The sequence below is a fragment of the Manis javanica genome, chromosome 1 (genome assembly GCF_040802235.1).
Source record: "Manis javanica isolate MJ-LG chromosome 1, MJ_LKY, whole genome shotgun sequence".
In the NCBI taxonomy this organism is placed as follows: domain Eukaryota; kingdom Metazoa; phylum Chordata; class Mammalia; order Pholidota; family Manidae; genus Manis; species Manis javanica.
The window spans coordinates 20,490,505-20,506,530 of record NC_133156.1 but is presented as its reverse complement, the minus strand read 5'-3'; the positions used below and the strand labels follow the sequence as shown (position 1 = coordinate 20,506,530).

At 35.1% G+C, this 16,026-nt stretch overlaps 1 protein-coding gene and 1 long non-coding RNA gene across 9 annotated transcripts in view; one reads left to right on the top strand and one right to left on the bottom strand.

Annotated features, from left to right (window-relative positions):
- Positions 1-10,744, top strand: part of POSTN (periostin) — a 32,625-nt gene extending 21,881 nt beyond the window's left edge. For 2 of the 8 annotated variants that reach the window (XM_017650097.3, XM_017650096.3), the window contains 6 exons: positions 2,577-2,660; positions 3,335-3,424; positions 4,105-4,182; positions 4,556-4,639; positions 8,952-8,993; positions 9,958-10,744. In XM_017650097.3, coding sequence (XP_017505586.1) covers positions 2,577-2,660; positions 3,335-3,424; positions 4,105-4,182; positions 4,556-4,639; positions 8,952-8,993; positions 9,958-9,995 — 416 coding nt within the window. In that variant the 3' untranslated portion in view covers positions 9,996-10,744. The remainder of the gene's footprint in view (positions 1-2,576; positions 2,661-3,334; positions 3,425-4,104; positions 4,183-4,555; positions 4,640-8,951; positions 8,994-9,957) is intronic. The other 6 variants (XM_017650101.3, XM_017650099.3, XM_017650100.3 and 3 more) reach the window with 3 other exon arrangements.
- Positions 1-16,026, bottom strand: part of LOC118971283 (uncharacterized) — a 335,368-nt gene that overhangs the window by 100,619 nt on the left and 218,723 nt on the right. Inside the window, exon 4 of the long non-coding RNA XR_012128206.1 lies at positions 963-1,081. This is a non-coding gene — a long non-coding RNA (uncharacterized lncRNA). The remainder of the gene's footprint in view (positions 1-962; positions 1,082-16,026) is intronic.

Sequence of the window (16,026 nt, the reverse complement as noted above, 5' to 3'; positions counted from 1 at the left end):
ACACCAGTGAAAGCTCTTAAAATTATAGCCACACGTGATACATTTTTTAATTAGTATACCAGAAAAAGAAGAGGGAATAAGTAGCTGGGTGTAGGGAGTCAAACCTTACAACCCTTAAGTCCTGAACTTACATATATAAGAATATACATCTTCTTATAGACATAAAATGTATATATTAAATAGGTACATATATCCTTCTCTCCTGATGTTTCAGACTAGAACATTAAACAAGCAGTCCCTTTTTTCTCTACCCCTCCCATCTGTGTTAGCCGACCCCAACTATCTTTGATGTCACCTTCATTTAATGTATCTTAATTATTATGACAGACTTTAAGAATTTTTTTTCATATCTAAGTATTTTTATGTGACTTGCTTCAGAGAAAAGACCATATTATCTTCTACATTTTGCAAGAACGATAGAAAAACAGTCTTCCAAGTGAAAGAATAGATCATGTTCTCAACTGAATCTCAAGAAAACCATTTTAATTACCTTTGACTTTCATATTTCTTCTCATTCATGAACTGAGATGGTGATTTCTTCAATACTTTTATCTACGTCTGTAAAAGCGAGCCTTAACTTAAAACTTAGATGTTGGAAAACTCATAGATAAAAGTTTATTTTCCAGCAGTTAGTTACCTATTTTTCTTCATTGATGTGTAATTGAGGTATTATTTGAAATCTGTACCTACTTATTTTTTTTAATGTTACACCTATGGTCATTTGACTGCTTTTAAATATTGATGAAGAGAATTTTAGGAGAAATTAGATCACAGACATTTCTGAGAAAAATGTTTCTTGGTCACTTTAGTGAAAAATGATCAAATGGCCCTTTGTAATACAAGGGATTTTTAAATTCTGTTTTTAAAAATTAGATACATTAAAATTCTGTATAATCACTCATATAATGTTCCTATAATTGAAATCACTCCCATATGCTGTTCTTATTTTCAAAGATTCCTACCTTTTCTGTCAAGCTCCTTCAGCCCATCTGCCTGCCCAGTCTTTGCCAGAGGAATTCTATTGCGTTCATCTTCCTTCAATTAGGAACATCTGTGGAGCGTCAGTTCTACCCCGGTTCTTCTATAAAGGGAACGAGCATATGCATTAATAACTCTCCAAAAATTCAGAAGTTTTACTTCTATGTAACATAATGAAGGAAACAAATATTGATCTTGGCAACCAGTTACAATTGTCCAGATCTAAGATTGCTACTGGCATTTCCTTCTCACTGAACTGTTGCAGAATTCAAGGTGACTTGAATTCTTAACTAAATATACTAGACTCCAAAATACAATGTGAAGATGTACTTAAACAATTTTTAGAATCAAAAATAAATCAAGTGAAATTCAATTAACAAATACTTACTGAGCACCCATTATTGTGCTGGGCATTCTCTTAGGTGCTGGGAGTATATATGAAAAAAAAAAAACCTGATAAAAATCCTTGCCTTCTCAGAGTATAATGACAAGGGATATTTAGAATTTAAGCTCTTCTAAAGAAATGCCTATTTGCTGCATATTTTATTAACCAATACCGTGTTCATGAACTTCTTAGGTGTTCATGAACTTCTACACCCTAAAAACTTTACCCTACGTTTGACACTCAATGTCCCTTGGTCTCAAAGATCAAGTATTATGATATGAAATATTTATTGTTTGAAAGAACTATACTCTTGTTTTCATTATTTTAGGTTATTCTAGACTATGAGTTCTGGGTAATGGTGTACATTTCTGTACAATTTCTGGACAAGTGAATAAATCCTCTCAAAGATAAGCAAATATAGTTACATTCGACTACTGAAGGGTGTTACAGTATGAGTTAAATGTACTGAACTTATTTCCTCCCCTCTATGAAATAGTCTTGTTTAACTAATGTAGTAATCACCTTTCTAACATTCAAAATGATTCTCTCATTTCATCTTTCAAAATCATTTTGCCAGTCAAATGTAACTTGTTTAACTTTTGCATTTGAAGGATTGTTTAATTAATTCATTCATTAATTTTTGCTTCATTTACATGTAGAAGGTAAGTATTCAAATCCATATGCCCATAAAATCTGAAATTCAGTATCCTAAAGGTATGTATAAAGCTGAGATTTTTTAATGTTCAGTCTTATGCGCATTTGATTAAAAAGTGTAAGAATGAATAAAAATCAAATTTAAAAATGTAATATGTAAAGCATAACAGACTATTGTCAGTATGGTAAATAAGAGCTACTCATTATCGGAGCAAGTCAAATTTATACATACATACTGTATGACTCACAAAGGATAGGCACATATAATATTTTCTGTGACCATACTTTACAACTATGAACTAATGGATGGACTTAACCATCAGTTTAAATGCTAAAGCAGATGAAAGTTATTTTATTAATACACCCATAGACTGAGTCATTTGTTCTCATAAACACCACCTACTTTGAAAACAATGGGAATTGTTTAAAACATATTTCATAATTCCTGAAAAGTACTTTGACATTTGAGTGATACCAAATGTTGAAATAAGTTTCCTATTCTGCTAAATTTAAAGGATTGCTTTAACATGATAATTTTTCTCCTAAAACAATGCTTCAGGACCCACAATAACAAAGGTCAAAATTGAAGGTGAACCTGAATTCAGACTGACTAAAGAAGGTGTAACTGAAGTGATCCGTGGAGGTGTGTGTGTGGACCCTAAAGTCTAGTTAGGTTCATTGTGATTATCTTAAAATATTTGAAATGTATTTGTTGGTCTAAATACATTGATCATCTGATTTTTTTCTTTGCGCTTTTGTTTTATATAAATTAGGGGAATAATTTTCTCAATTATGAGTTTTTTTTACCCAGAGAAAACATAGCTTGTTTTTTAATGTATCTAATGGGAATTAAATTAACCATTAAGTCACCAGGCCCAACAAAATTGTCATTACTCTGCATATGCAAGTGATGATTATGAAATATAATAATAACAATAATGTCAACACAAAAGAATAATGTCAACTGACTAAGAAACTACTGTTAGGACTTAATATAGGATTCCCGCTGCAATGGCATGTATTTCCCTGAATTCACACTGAATCGTCATTCCCGTCAGGAAATCCAGTCAGAAAACAAGTAGACAGAGAAAATTAGCTTGTCAAACGGTCCTCTCCATAACCCAGGACTCAGGACACAATCACTACCTTTTAGGTCTCTGTTGGAATTTATTTGAGATATGTTTCCAAAATGATTTTGATTGCAATCTAAATGGTATTGCTTTAAGAAATAGACCTAATCATTAAAACGTCTAGCTTACGGAAGTTCAGATACCATAAGGAGATCGATCAAATGCAGTTTTCCTCCCCTACTTTCAGAACCAATTGTTAAAAAATACACTAAGATCATTGATGGAGTGCCTGTGGAAATAACTGAAAAGCAGACAAGGGAAGAACGGATCATTACAGGTAACCTTTAATCCGTCCATATATGGCATTATAGCTGGGCTAAAAAGTTCAAGCCACAGTTAATTCTAAAATATCACCGTAAGACTCATTAGAAAAACTAAGTCATTTTAATGGCGGTTACTCACTTATTTTTTGGCAGAAATTATATAATCTGTGTTTTCCTGTGAATTGGGAATTTGTGGACAAATGTATCCACGAGTGTTTTTGTTATGTGTAATGCATACCTATTACATAACATACTATCTTCACCTTGCAGTTTGTCAATGAGTTACTGAATCCTAGAGTAAAAGTCATTCCCTCTTTTGATTTTTCCATTAAGCTTAAGGTCACCATATCTATATACCAAAATATACACAAGTTTATATATGACAATGGATCAATGATTTTAGTATGCCTCTGTATCAGTCTCCCACCAATGAATTGGCCTAAATTCTGAATTCAGCTATTTTATACGTATTTGTTTAAACAAGAGTCAGCAACTGCAGCCCATGCCTCCTGCTTGTGTAAATAAAGTTTTATTGGAACACAGCACGGCTATTCATTTACACAGTGTCTATGGCTATTGCCACGCTGCAGTGACCATGCGGCCCACAAAGTCTAAAATACTTCCCAGCTGGCCCTTTACAGAGGAAGCCTGCCTATTCCTGTTTTAGACCATCTTAAAATTGTCTTTCCTTTAGGTCCTGAAATAAAATACACGAGGATTTCTGCCGGTGGAGGAGAAACAGAAGAAACTCTGAAGAAATTGTTGCAAGAAGGTCAGCATGTCTAGAACAATAAGAACGTGACCTTACTTAAGCTGTCTGTGTCCAAGTCCCGAAGAGTCTTGGGCCTTCGGCATATTTCCTACTCCATCTCATTCCTTGTTTAAGTGCCGTACCAGGGTAACAAAAACGTCCACAGGGGATGAAACTCAATGACAGCTACAGTGATTGTTTTGTTATGTATTTGTTATGTATTATTCAACAGCTTTATAAGAAATTTGGTTTATCAAAAACAGAACTAAAAACTCAGAAAGAACTGAGCATTGGTTTAGACTTCATTGCTGGGCAGATGCCATCATCTGTCACAACAAGTGTCCTGTCCTGTATTACATAAACCAATCTCTGCTATAAACGTGTATCCTCTCAGAGGTCACCAAGGTCACCAAATTCATTGAAGGTGGTGATGGGCATTTATTCGAAGATGAAGAAATTAAAAGACTGCTTCAGGGAGGTTAGTAAAGGGGAAACAACGACTAACCCACCTAACAGGGTTCTGGTGACAGAGATCTTCAACTTTTTAAAGACTGAACATTCAGACTTTTAAGTAGGTTAAAAGGACAATATTATGTGCAGGCTTAACAGATGGATTTGTTCATTGGTAGTTCAAGTGATTAAGAAGAAATGATTACTAGGGTAAACAGTCTTTAAAAAGTTCTATGGTATGAAGCTTGGGGAGCAATGAATATTTTTTTTTTTTTTGCTCTGATACAGATAATTGCAAGGATGTTTTAAGTATGTGAAAGGGGAATACTTTAAATACTTTTTCAATTGGTAGTAGTTTAAAGAAGGCCAAATTGACATACCTTTTATATTTAAAAAAAAATTATTCACTGCCCCCACAACAATAATAAAAGGCATGTTTATGGATTTTTCTTTTAAGTGCATAGACCTAGCAAAAAAAGTGCATTTAGTGGTTCTCTTTTCCAAAACTACATTCTTGGGAATGAGTATCTGTTCTTTCTAACAGTTTGAGTGATAATCTATGCCTGGAGATGTAAATTATTTTGCACATGAAATTAATCTTAATCTTTAAAGTATGGAATGTACTCTGTCTATGGCATGAAAAGGACTTACTTTTAAAAGCAAACAAGAAAAAAAAGAATTCAAAACCATATACAAACTCTGGTAATTATTTGAAGAAATAATAAATGCTAGTAAAATATAATTTGGGAAATTGGCATTTGAGTAAACGAATTTCCAGTTCATCTTATTAAGAGCAAAAGTATTTAGATGACAAATTATTTTATATAAATAAGTACTTAAATTTAGAAACCAAATACGCTCCTTGAAATACACTATGAATTGAGAAATACAATTGAATTTTGATATTTACCCAAATTATGGTTCAGGTGGCTTTTCTGCTTAAATTGTATCATTACACTCAAGAAGATGTAAATTCTCTTGGGATACTGTATATTTTTGGCAATTATTATTTCTCTATTCTTTATTTTAATATAGGTTAAAATCTCTTATAATGTGGAGACTGTTCAGTAATAGCAAAAATAAATAATTTTTATTCAACCAGTGGTTGAATTTCTCCTCAATATAAAGATATGTATCTGGAAAATACAAGATTTCCTTTTGGACTGACAGGAGTATGTTGCAGAGCTAAAGCTATAATACTACCAAGGATTCCTGTATGATTCATACAGAATTCACAAATGCTTAGCTCTGTGCTAGGAAAATGTAGGGATTTGAGAAGAGGCCAAAACATTACAAAGGCTAAATTGAATTCTTTTTTTTTTATAGTCCCTGCCATAGTAAACAGCTTTGTAGAATGGCAGTGCTTTTTAGAGAATGAGTCAATTAGTAGCTGCACTTGTATATATATATATATATTGCTTACATTTATTTAGGCTTCAACTGAAGGTAAGTGTGTTTTCTTCCTTTTAAATGAGCCTCTGTTAACAAGTTGATTATAAACAATGAACTAGGTACTTCAGAATGACTTCAGCCAAGAGATACACCTGCCACAAGTGAAGCATATGATACTCTAGTTTTCAGGGTTCCTTAACTCCTGTTTCTTTTTATCCCAGAGGCTGACTTATTTAGTTCCCAGGATTTGGCCTCTCTACAGAGCTATAAGGCATCAGTTTCCACAATGACACATCATAAACTGTTATCAAAATATTTGCAAGGTTTTGCTTCTCATAGGGAAAAACCACATAAACAATATAGTCACTAGTATCTGGACATGAGTCGGACATGCTCGTTTTCTATCTTCCAGTCCTATAAAAAAAAAACATTGGGTCATCACGAGTTACAAATGTCCTCTGGTCTAGATACTAAGAGATAGCGATTTACAAGGAAGTTGGTGTAAATAAAGATTGTGTCATGCAAGACTGGCTATTTTTTCTTTCAGAGTATAGATAATGAATCTATATCTAAATCATGGTCTTCACCTTAAAGCTTGTAGTATTCTATGTTGTGAACTGCTCACATGAGGGTACATAATAGTACATTTTGATGCACTGAGAATTTTCCACAATCACTGAAGTCAGGACTATTAATACGGCTAAGTGACCCTTTCGTACTAATACTGTTGACTTGTCACTGAAATACTTGAGAGTGATTGAGAAATGTTTTCATGAAATGCACAGAGTTTTTTGTGCTTATCTTAGGTGGAATTATATTTGCTGAAACTGCCAAAGCTCTTAGAAGAGAATATCAGGCTTTGGAAAAGGGAATGGCAACAAAAAAAAATCATTTTAGAAGGTTTTGGTAAACCTGCCGATATAACATGTAGAAAACAGGGAACCAGCCTATAGGTCTGTCTTCCAATCTGAGATCCGACTCAGCCTAAATGAAGTAAAATAACTCTTTTCTGCTTTGGTGCTTCCCTCTGAAAAGTGGGGCTTATAGTGTTACCTACCTCTAAATGTGTTCATATATGAAAAGCACTTGGAATATGCTTGCTGCATATAAACTCTCAGTCGTGCTAGCTGTTATCATTATTATGGGTGATGAGCATTAACATGGTCAATGAAATAACCTTTTACACCCTATTTTAAATTCCAAAGTTATGCCTACATCATGAAATGTAAAAATCTTGAAATTAGTGGGCTGAAGCACTTTGCATGTTTCATGAAACGTGGCAGAAAGGGGCATTTGCATGGATCATTCATATGATAGGTCTATCTTCCCACCCTTTGCTTTGCTCAGCGTGACCTAACACGACTCTCATTCATTCTGAGATAGCACAGAGCCTCTGGGACCCGACCTGACTTTCTGCACACGATTCTAACTTTCCTCTAAAGACGTCTGCCATAATGAACATGCCTTATTTTATTATTATCAGAGGAAAATAGTAATAAGATAACAAATAGGTTACTTGCTCACTTAATTAGATGCTGCCAAGCGTATGAAAGAAAATCTGGGTGTAAGTGTTTTGAAAAGGATCCTGTTTCAAATTGTACAAAAACTATTACTTGGAATTGAGTAAGTTCATTACAAACAATGGTCTTACTCACTAAAGGTCAGATCCATATTTTAATGACAGTATTTGATAAGCTGTTATTTTGCAACCAAATAAACCTGAAGTTAAGGAAAAATGTATCAATTGGATCCACAATTGGATAATTATCACTTAAACATCATTCAGACTTTCCTGTTTCACATAAACTTTCCCCCAGTCTTCTTTCTAGTGAGGTTCCCTATAGTTCTGCACTTCATTATAGTAATAATATGGTGCCATAAATGGTTGTACATTTCACATTTAGTCTGTGGAAAAAAAGACATGTTGCAAATGTGCCATGTAGACAGGAACAGATTTTTTCCTAAAGAATTTTAAATGTCTCTTTTTCCTTGCTGTCCTACAGCCAAAATTACTGGGGGTGATAGTTTCATACTTTACATTGTGTGGAATTTAAAAGAATTTCAAAAATACACAAAACAGACATGTTTTGACCTCTGTTGAATATTGATTATCTTTAAAAGCTGGAAGTTAAAATTGAGAGAAAAAAATTAAGCAGGGTGAGCAGACCAATGAAGTGACTATAAGAACCACATTTTCTCTTAAGATCTCAAATGTTCAACAATAGAGTGAAAACATGAATTTAGGCCTACCAGGTGGTCTTGTTGATGAGTTTAAAGAGAAATAAGGAATTGGCAAATATTTTACAACTGCAACAAAGACTGCATAGTTATGAAACACTTGAAATTCTTAAATATGAAAGCTTTAATATTTTTGACTAGTTAATTTTTAAATGGTTCTATTACAGTGGGTTTCAATTTAGGGATATGTTGGCACATGCTTTTTGAATTGCTTATTTTATTTCTAGACTTCTTAGGACAAAGCTATTTTGCGGTTCCCACATACTGTAAGGTAATCGTGATTTAATTTATGAGAATTTCACAGAGTCACAAGTCTGATACATCACAAATAGAAATGCCTGGAAAAAGGAGTAGACATCTCTGGGAAGCTATAACTGCTAAACTTTATGTAATACTAAATATCCTTTCATCGTAAAACAATGCTTTTTATACAAAAAGGTGAAAAAGTCATGTAAGTCACTTTATACAAAAAAATGGCACATTTATGGGGTTCCAAATGCCATAATGAAGCAGTATTTTGCAAATAGTGAACATTCATCACAATATACGGAAAACAAATGTGTATTGGTCTGTTGCCAATGCATAAGTCTCACTACTGCAAAGAAAATCTACGTGTTTTATGATCCTATATATTCCTGCTTAATTATGGTCTCCTGTCTGATGTTAACCATAATTTCAAGGTATTTCTAACTGTCATCATTTAATTTTAGACACACCTGTGAAGAAGGTACAAGCCAGCAGAAAAGTCCAAGGTAAAAATGTTGACTATAGAATGCACGCATATGATGCATTTTGTCCTGTTAATAGAAACCAAAGAAAAGGAGAATGTTTTAATAATACATTTTTTGGACTTTGTTGTCTTTCACTAAAAAGTTAGCCAATTTTGAGGCAAAGTACTTTGATGCTAAGAATCAAAATATACATTGTTCATGTTCCGCACTATTGGTAAAATCTAAGAGGAACGTATGTTAAAGCAAAGGTGATTATACTCAAGTAAACAGCGAGGTTTTTTGAACCAATGAGAAAGACTCTAGAAGGGTTAAGTTGAAGACAAATCCTTGAGTAGCAGAGACAAGCAAAAGTAGGTTGCAGGTGGGCTGCATACAAACAGAAAATTATTAATATAACTATGTATAAAATTTTGATGTAATGTATAGATATATATATATATATGCATATATCACTCATGCATTATCATTTTCTTCATAACTATACTTATACACATTTTCTTATCTTCCACTTAGGTTAGCTTATATTCTGATACATTCGAAAATCAAAGATTTCCCTTGTGGAACTTAGAAAAAGTGACAAGTTTGGAATTTCTAAAATAATTACATACTAATCATCAGAAGAAGTTGTGAGGCTTATAAATGCATTAGAGGCCAGTCCAACGTGGACATTTGAAATTAAAGAATCAACTGCACAAATATTTTTAACTGAAAGTTTTACCAGCATATCTTCTAAACATCCAAATTCATCCAAATATCCTAAAGAAAATTATCCAGCTTCAAATTATTTTCATATGCCTTTGATCAAGAAATAACCTTTATTCCATAATCATAAACAGAGGGTATTATTAAGATAACATAGCCTAATGTTTATTACAATAAGAAATGATGGTCTTTACAGATACAATCACGCACAGAATATCACATTCTTAAACTCTAAAGTTTTACCACATTTGCAATTTCTATGTTCTCCTTTCTTCCTAATCAGGATCTAGAAGACGATCAAGGGAAGGTCGTTCACAGTGAAAATCCAGAAACCCCTCAACAAAATTTTTACAATCCTAAATTGATAACCTGAGCTTAAATGAAAATGATGAGAGAAACTGACTTCAGGAAATGAACCATCAGCACAAAAACAATCATTGAATGACTCTGAATGCAAATGTAACCTTTTCTTTTCTGAATGAGGAACATGAAGGAACTGTGGGGTCAGCCTCCTGCGGGTTAGGGACTGAGGGAAATAGAACAGCTTCCGTTCCATTTTGAGATTAAAAGTTCTGGCTAACTTTGGGATCCATCAGAGAAAATCCTTGTCACCGGATTCATTACAGTTCAATACAAATCTCAGAGCGAGAGCTCTCATCCCAGTGAGAAGATTGAGCCTTGAACTTATGTAAGGGATACATAAAATGCGTGCAAGCAATACCTCTCCACAGGGAGCTAAGTGATCAGAATTGGTGCTCGGTATTAAAAAAACAAAACTTTTATTTCACAGGGCTTTGCACATTTCTAATACAATGTGGGTTTACCAGTGAATTAGATTATTTCTACAACTTATTTTGTACTCTTGAAATGTTTGTCATTTACTTCTTGCAATACATGTTTTTGATCTCAAACATTTCAATAAAACCATTTTTCAGTTGTGAAGAGAATTACTTCAAAACTAGGTAATTTCGAAAACTCAAGGTTTAAGTTAATAAGTGGTTTGCACTTGGAAACAAGACTTTTTACCTCTTTTTTTAATAACAAATACTCATTAAAGGAAATTGAACGAATTTAGTGTTTCTTCAATTTTTAAAACTCTTATGCTGTATAAAGAATCATTACACAGCGAGGCAATCATGAAACTTCAACTGAATACCTATATCCTCAGAACTGTGCTCAAGCGTGAGGATTTAAAAGGTGAATCAGACGGTTACTGTCCTCAAAGAGCACAGAGACAGCTCAGCAGTAATCCACAATTCACCGTGGGCATTAGAAGAACATAAAAATAAACAAAACTACACAAGCACAAGTATATCAATTAATTCTTTGGAGGTCTGGGCTAGACTGAGGAAAAGCCCCAGAGCTGCCCTTAACTAAGACTCAAGGAACGTAAGAGTCCATTGCCTGGCAAAGGAAGGGAAGAAAAATATCTGCTTCTGGAGAATCATAAACAGATCAGTTTGATCTACTCAGATCTCAACTAGTGTCATCCTTGCTTGGACTAAATGAAATAAGGGTCATCAGGGAATGGAATCCGTGGTGAAAAACTGGGAGGGTGGCAGTGTGATGAAGCCATTCCCCGCGTTGGAAGCCAGCCACTGGGAGCACGTGAAACTGGGGAAGCCCAAACTGCAGATGCCAGTGTGGGCCACGGAAGGCCCGCTGCCATCAGAGCCTGGGAGCTCTGAAGGCCCTGGATGGCCGTCTGAGTAGGTGACAGCACTGGGTCTCTGAGGGGTGACTGGGGAGAGGCAGTGCGATACGAGGTTTGACGGCAACCCTTACTACGGAAGTGCTCAACAGCCTTAGTTGTCCGGAGTGCCCTCTGGTCTGGGACAGTAGTGAGATTTGTGTCTCCACCGAGAGCCTCTGCCAGGGGAAGAAACGCCCTAGCAACTCAGTATTCATGCAGAGGACCTTAGGACTTCAGTCTCACCTGGATGGGGTGCGCTGCCACCTTCCCAAAATGATTCAGAGGAGGCGCTTACAGAGGGGGGTGCTGCTAGAATGCAGTAAACTATTATCAACAGAGGTGACTAGAGAAAAAGCCCAGTGTACATAATCCTCCAGTAACTCACAGGTTAATTGCACAGAACAAATAGCAGGTAGATTCATTCACTGAGCCCCCCGTTGGGCTTTTCGTTTGATCATGAGCCAGGTTGCAGAATTGGCTTTGAACATGGTAATCCAGGACAGTAGGGATGAGGTGCAAGTCTTTCTCAAGACTGATAACTCCAAAGCTCTGCTGCTTTTTTTTTTTAACTATAGAAAGAAGAAGATACCAGCATTGGCTAATACACATGCAAAAGTCTAGCATTACCTCTCTGGTAAAGGATAGACACTTTCAAGTAACATACGTAAATATATTTAAAGATAGAATTGAAAGAGGAATTATAAAATAGAGATAATAATACAAATAAAAAGAAATAATATTTAAAATATATGAATATAAAGAATAATTTAAAACCCCCAAATAAGAACTTAAAACCATAAATAAATAAATCAGCAAACAAGCAAATAAATAACCACTGGAAATTCTCTCAGGACAGAATTCTAGAACCATCACAAACTTGCCCCCTTGGCTTCCTGTCCCTCAAGCATCCCTGTTATTTGTTGTCCAATGTTCAGTGTCTTGAAAAACCATTCTGTGGATATATTTTTGTTGTTGTTTCAGTCAGACAGGTGTATCTGGTTCCTCCTTTTCATTTTTCCCACAAGTGCAAGATCCTCTCGCATTGAGTTATACTAGCTCCATTTCATGATCATGAGCTGCAACTTTAAATAGGAACAGCCAACTGGAAAATGCTAATCACGAGAAGAGCCACGTGCAAAGATGTTGATGGGAAGCACACCATCCATCCTAAGTGACAGAAAAGGAATCCGAGATGAGCCCCCTTAGAGCGGGTATCATTGCTCTGCCAGATGCCCGCATACTTCCGCATATGCTGATAGGAAACTGTTAAGGACAGTAGTTGAATTTTATTTACTGAGATTTCTTTTTATATTTGTCTGATCATATAATTCTTTTCACCTATAAACATTGAAAATAACATTTCTTAAAATTGCACACACTTCTTCATTTTTTTTTTTTGAGAATAAGTCATTGTCTTCACTTCTGTGGGGTCTTGGAAAGATCTTGCATAACAACTGATAAATATTCACTGATGCGATTTATATACTATGATGAGAAAAGACCAGTAATTTTCTGCCCAACCTAGATTCCAAAACAATATTTGGAAAACTAGTTCATATGTGAATAAGTCTCTTAGATGATTTTCATTTTTAGCAATAAAGCAATTCACTAATGCATTTTCTAAATTGTTATGAAGTCTCACAAAAAGTTGTGGAAACACAGAAAAATCTGAAAGATAAAGGCTAATTATGGAATTTTGTAAAAGATAAATTAAACAGTTCTATGACTGCAAACTTTGGTTGCAATATAGGCAACTGTTGGTTACCATAGGGAAGGGGGTGGGAGGGTCGGTGAAATAGGTGAAGGGGAGAAAGAGGTACAAACAGCAAACAGTAAAATAAGTTAGCCATCGGAATGGAGGTACAGCAGAGAGCATAACAATAATATTGCAATATCTTGGTGTGGTAATGGGGAGCGACACTTATCACGGCAAGCAACTAGTAATGTACATAATCATCAAGTCACTGTGTTGTACATCTGGAACCAACATAATACTGTACACCAACTTCATTCCCACACACACAAAAAAACTTTGAGTGGTTGACAAGAATAAGTAGCTTGAAAAAGAAGAAATATTCCATGTTAATTAAAAACTGAATAGAAGTAGACTCAATAAATAATGTGTAAATTAAGGATCCAGTTCAACTGAAGGAATTTAGTAAGTGCTTCCTAAATGAATTATTCCTGAAAAGTACTCCCAAGTTGTTAATTTGGTTAAACTGGAGAAACTATTTATTAGGCTAAGGTTTTATTATAAAAATCAATCTAGATATTTTTCTTAATATAGCACAACAAGACATCATCTGGAAAAAAATAAAGATTGACAATCACTAATTTATCCTGGTTTAGGAGAGCTCAATGAAATTTTTCCAAAATTTTATTGAATACCATCAATATTTTAGTTTTAAGCTTTTGAGCCACAATTCCTGTTTGCTTCCCTTTTACTACAACAAAATGACCATCTGTCACACCCTTTAGATTGACGGTGTCCATGGACACAGCCATCACACAAGGACAGCAAGCGACCTCCTGGAACCCCACATGACCACACTGGTATCTCAGTGGCCCCAAAGCTACAGTCCCCACCTTCTTAGCCACAGTAGGAAAACAAGAGAAAAATAAAATCTATGGATTTTGTTTTACTATGACCATTTTCTCTACCCAGTTTCATTGCCAAATTATAGGAAGTGCATTGGAAAAAAATAATGCAAGGATACTGAAATATTGAAACAAAAATTAACACAGTTTATGCTACAGTACTTCTGAATATTTGAGATACCTTTTATATCTGAATTATTTAGGTAATTTCCTCAGTCCTTCCTTACCTTTGTGGTTAGAGCTATGCCTTTACATAAGTCAGATAAATTAGCCTACTGTACTCCCTTAAATACAAAAGTGATATAATCTTGAATGTAATTATGAGGTTTACCAAACCAAAATATAGCTTTATCTAGTTTGACTATAGACTAAAAGACAGGCAAACTATGACAAAATCCAGCCCACTACCTATCTGTAAATAAAGTTTTATTGGAACAAATGAGGCATGTACATTTGTATACTATCTCCAGCTTCTCTCATGTGATAAACACTGAGCTGAAGAATTGTGACAAAAATCATATGATCCACAGACTTAAAATACTTAGTACCTGTTCTTTTTCAAGAAGAAAAGTTTCCATCAAATTAGGGAGCCTTTCTGTAATTTTGTACTTAACAAAACTCACATACTGAATTCATAATTGAATATGAACTGGTTGGAACTGAATAGTAGGCAGAAATCCGTCCTTTTTACAAAAACATAAGCCCTGCTTTGAAGAGATGCATTAGAGATGACTTAATCATTTCTGGTAGTTTGGAATTCTCATATGCTTTCAACACTAGAAAAAGAATGCCAATGTATTTATTAAATTAAGGTTAATTGTATATGATTTGTGTATTTCGTTAAGAGATCAGAAATGATAAATCACTGCTTTTTGGAAACCATTTGTCAAACCAGTGACGGGGGCTGGGGGAGCAGCCTTCTGCAGCAATCTGCTCCTTAGAACTGTGGCCACACTTGAAACACCATTCCTAAAGCCTCCACTCAGTTGTCCAGGAAATAGTTTGTTTTTCTTACTGATCACTTAACTTAGGCCCTATTTCTCCTAGTCACATTCTGTATGAGGGCAGAAAGCTTGGGTAGTGGTAAAGATCCTCAAGACACTTAGCTCTGACTGCAGAGGCTTTTCCTCCACGTCTTAGATAAGCAGCACAATCCGCACGTGCACCTGGCACGGGCAGGGGCTCCAAGGTGTGGAACAAAGGCCCCGAGCTGCCTGCCTACGCACGGAAGTGGAGAGAAGAAAAAGGCAGTCTTGTATGAAAAGGGGGAAATCATCCATTAGACGGATGTATCAAGAGAAGACATATTAGGTCTAAGGGGAAGGGAAAAAGTGGAGGAAAAAGAACTGAGAGCATTGTGGACTAGCTCTGATGAGTGAAGGAGGTCCTGAGGAGCCACAGACGTCTGAACAAAAAGTTCAGGCTCTGTTACGTGCAAGCACTCACATGCACCTTACCATTTCCATATAAATTCATTACTGATGTCTTTTCAATAATGCATGCACAAAGATCCATTTAAAAAAGTTTTGTGATTATGTGCATAATCAGAAAGTCTATATCATACAAAAAGTTATGGATTACAAAACACCTGTAAAATTACTTTATTAGTATTTTGGATAAGTTTTCCAAAATTTTTACTCTCGTTTCATTTAGTCACAAATTCAATACTGAGACTCAGTAGGTGAAAAGCCCAGTTCCAATCACTGGTGACATACCTGGGGAAAACCAGACAAGATCCCTACCTCAGGAGTTCACACTGTAGTGAGGGGGGGAGAACAAACAATAAACATGAACATTATCTATAAATAAATGTTGTAGTATGCTTAGACAGATAAACGCTACGGGAGAAAGGAAATGCATGGGGTACGAGGGATTTTAGATGCTAGGGTAGGTTTATTTGCAAATTTAGATCCAGTTGGTAGGGTAGGTCTCATTGAGACACTGAAGCAAATTCTTGGAGAAGAGCAATATTTTATATAATTATAAATTATTACACTGTGTGTGACGCATACTATATATTACAATGTACAGTTAGGTTTATATAATACAATCTGCTTTTAT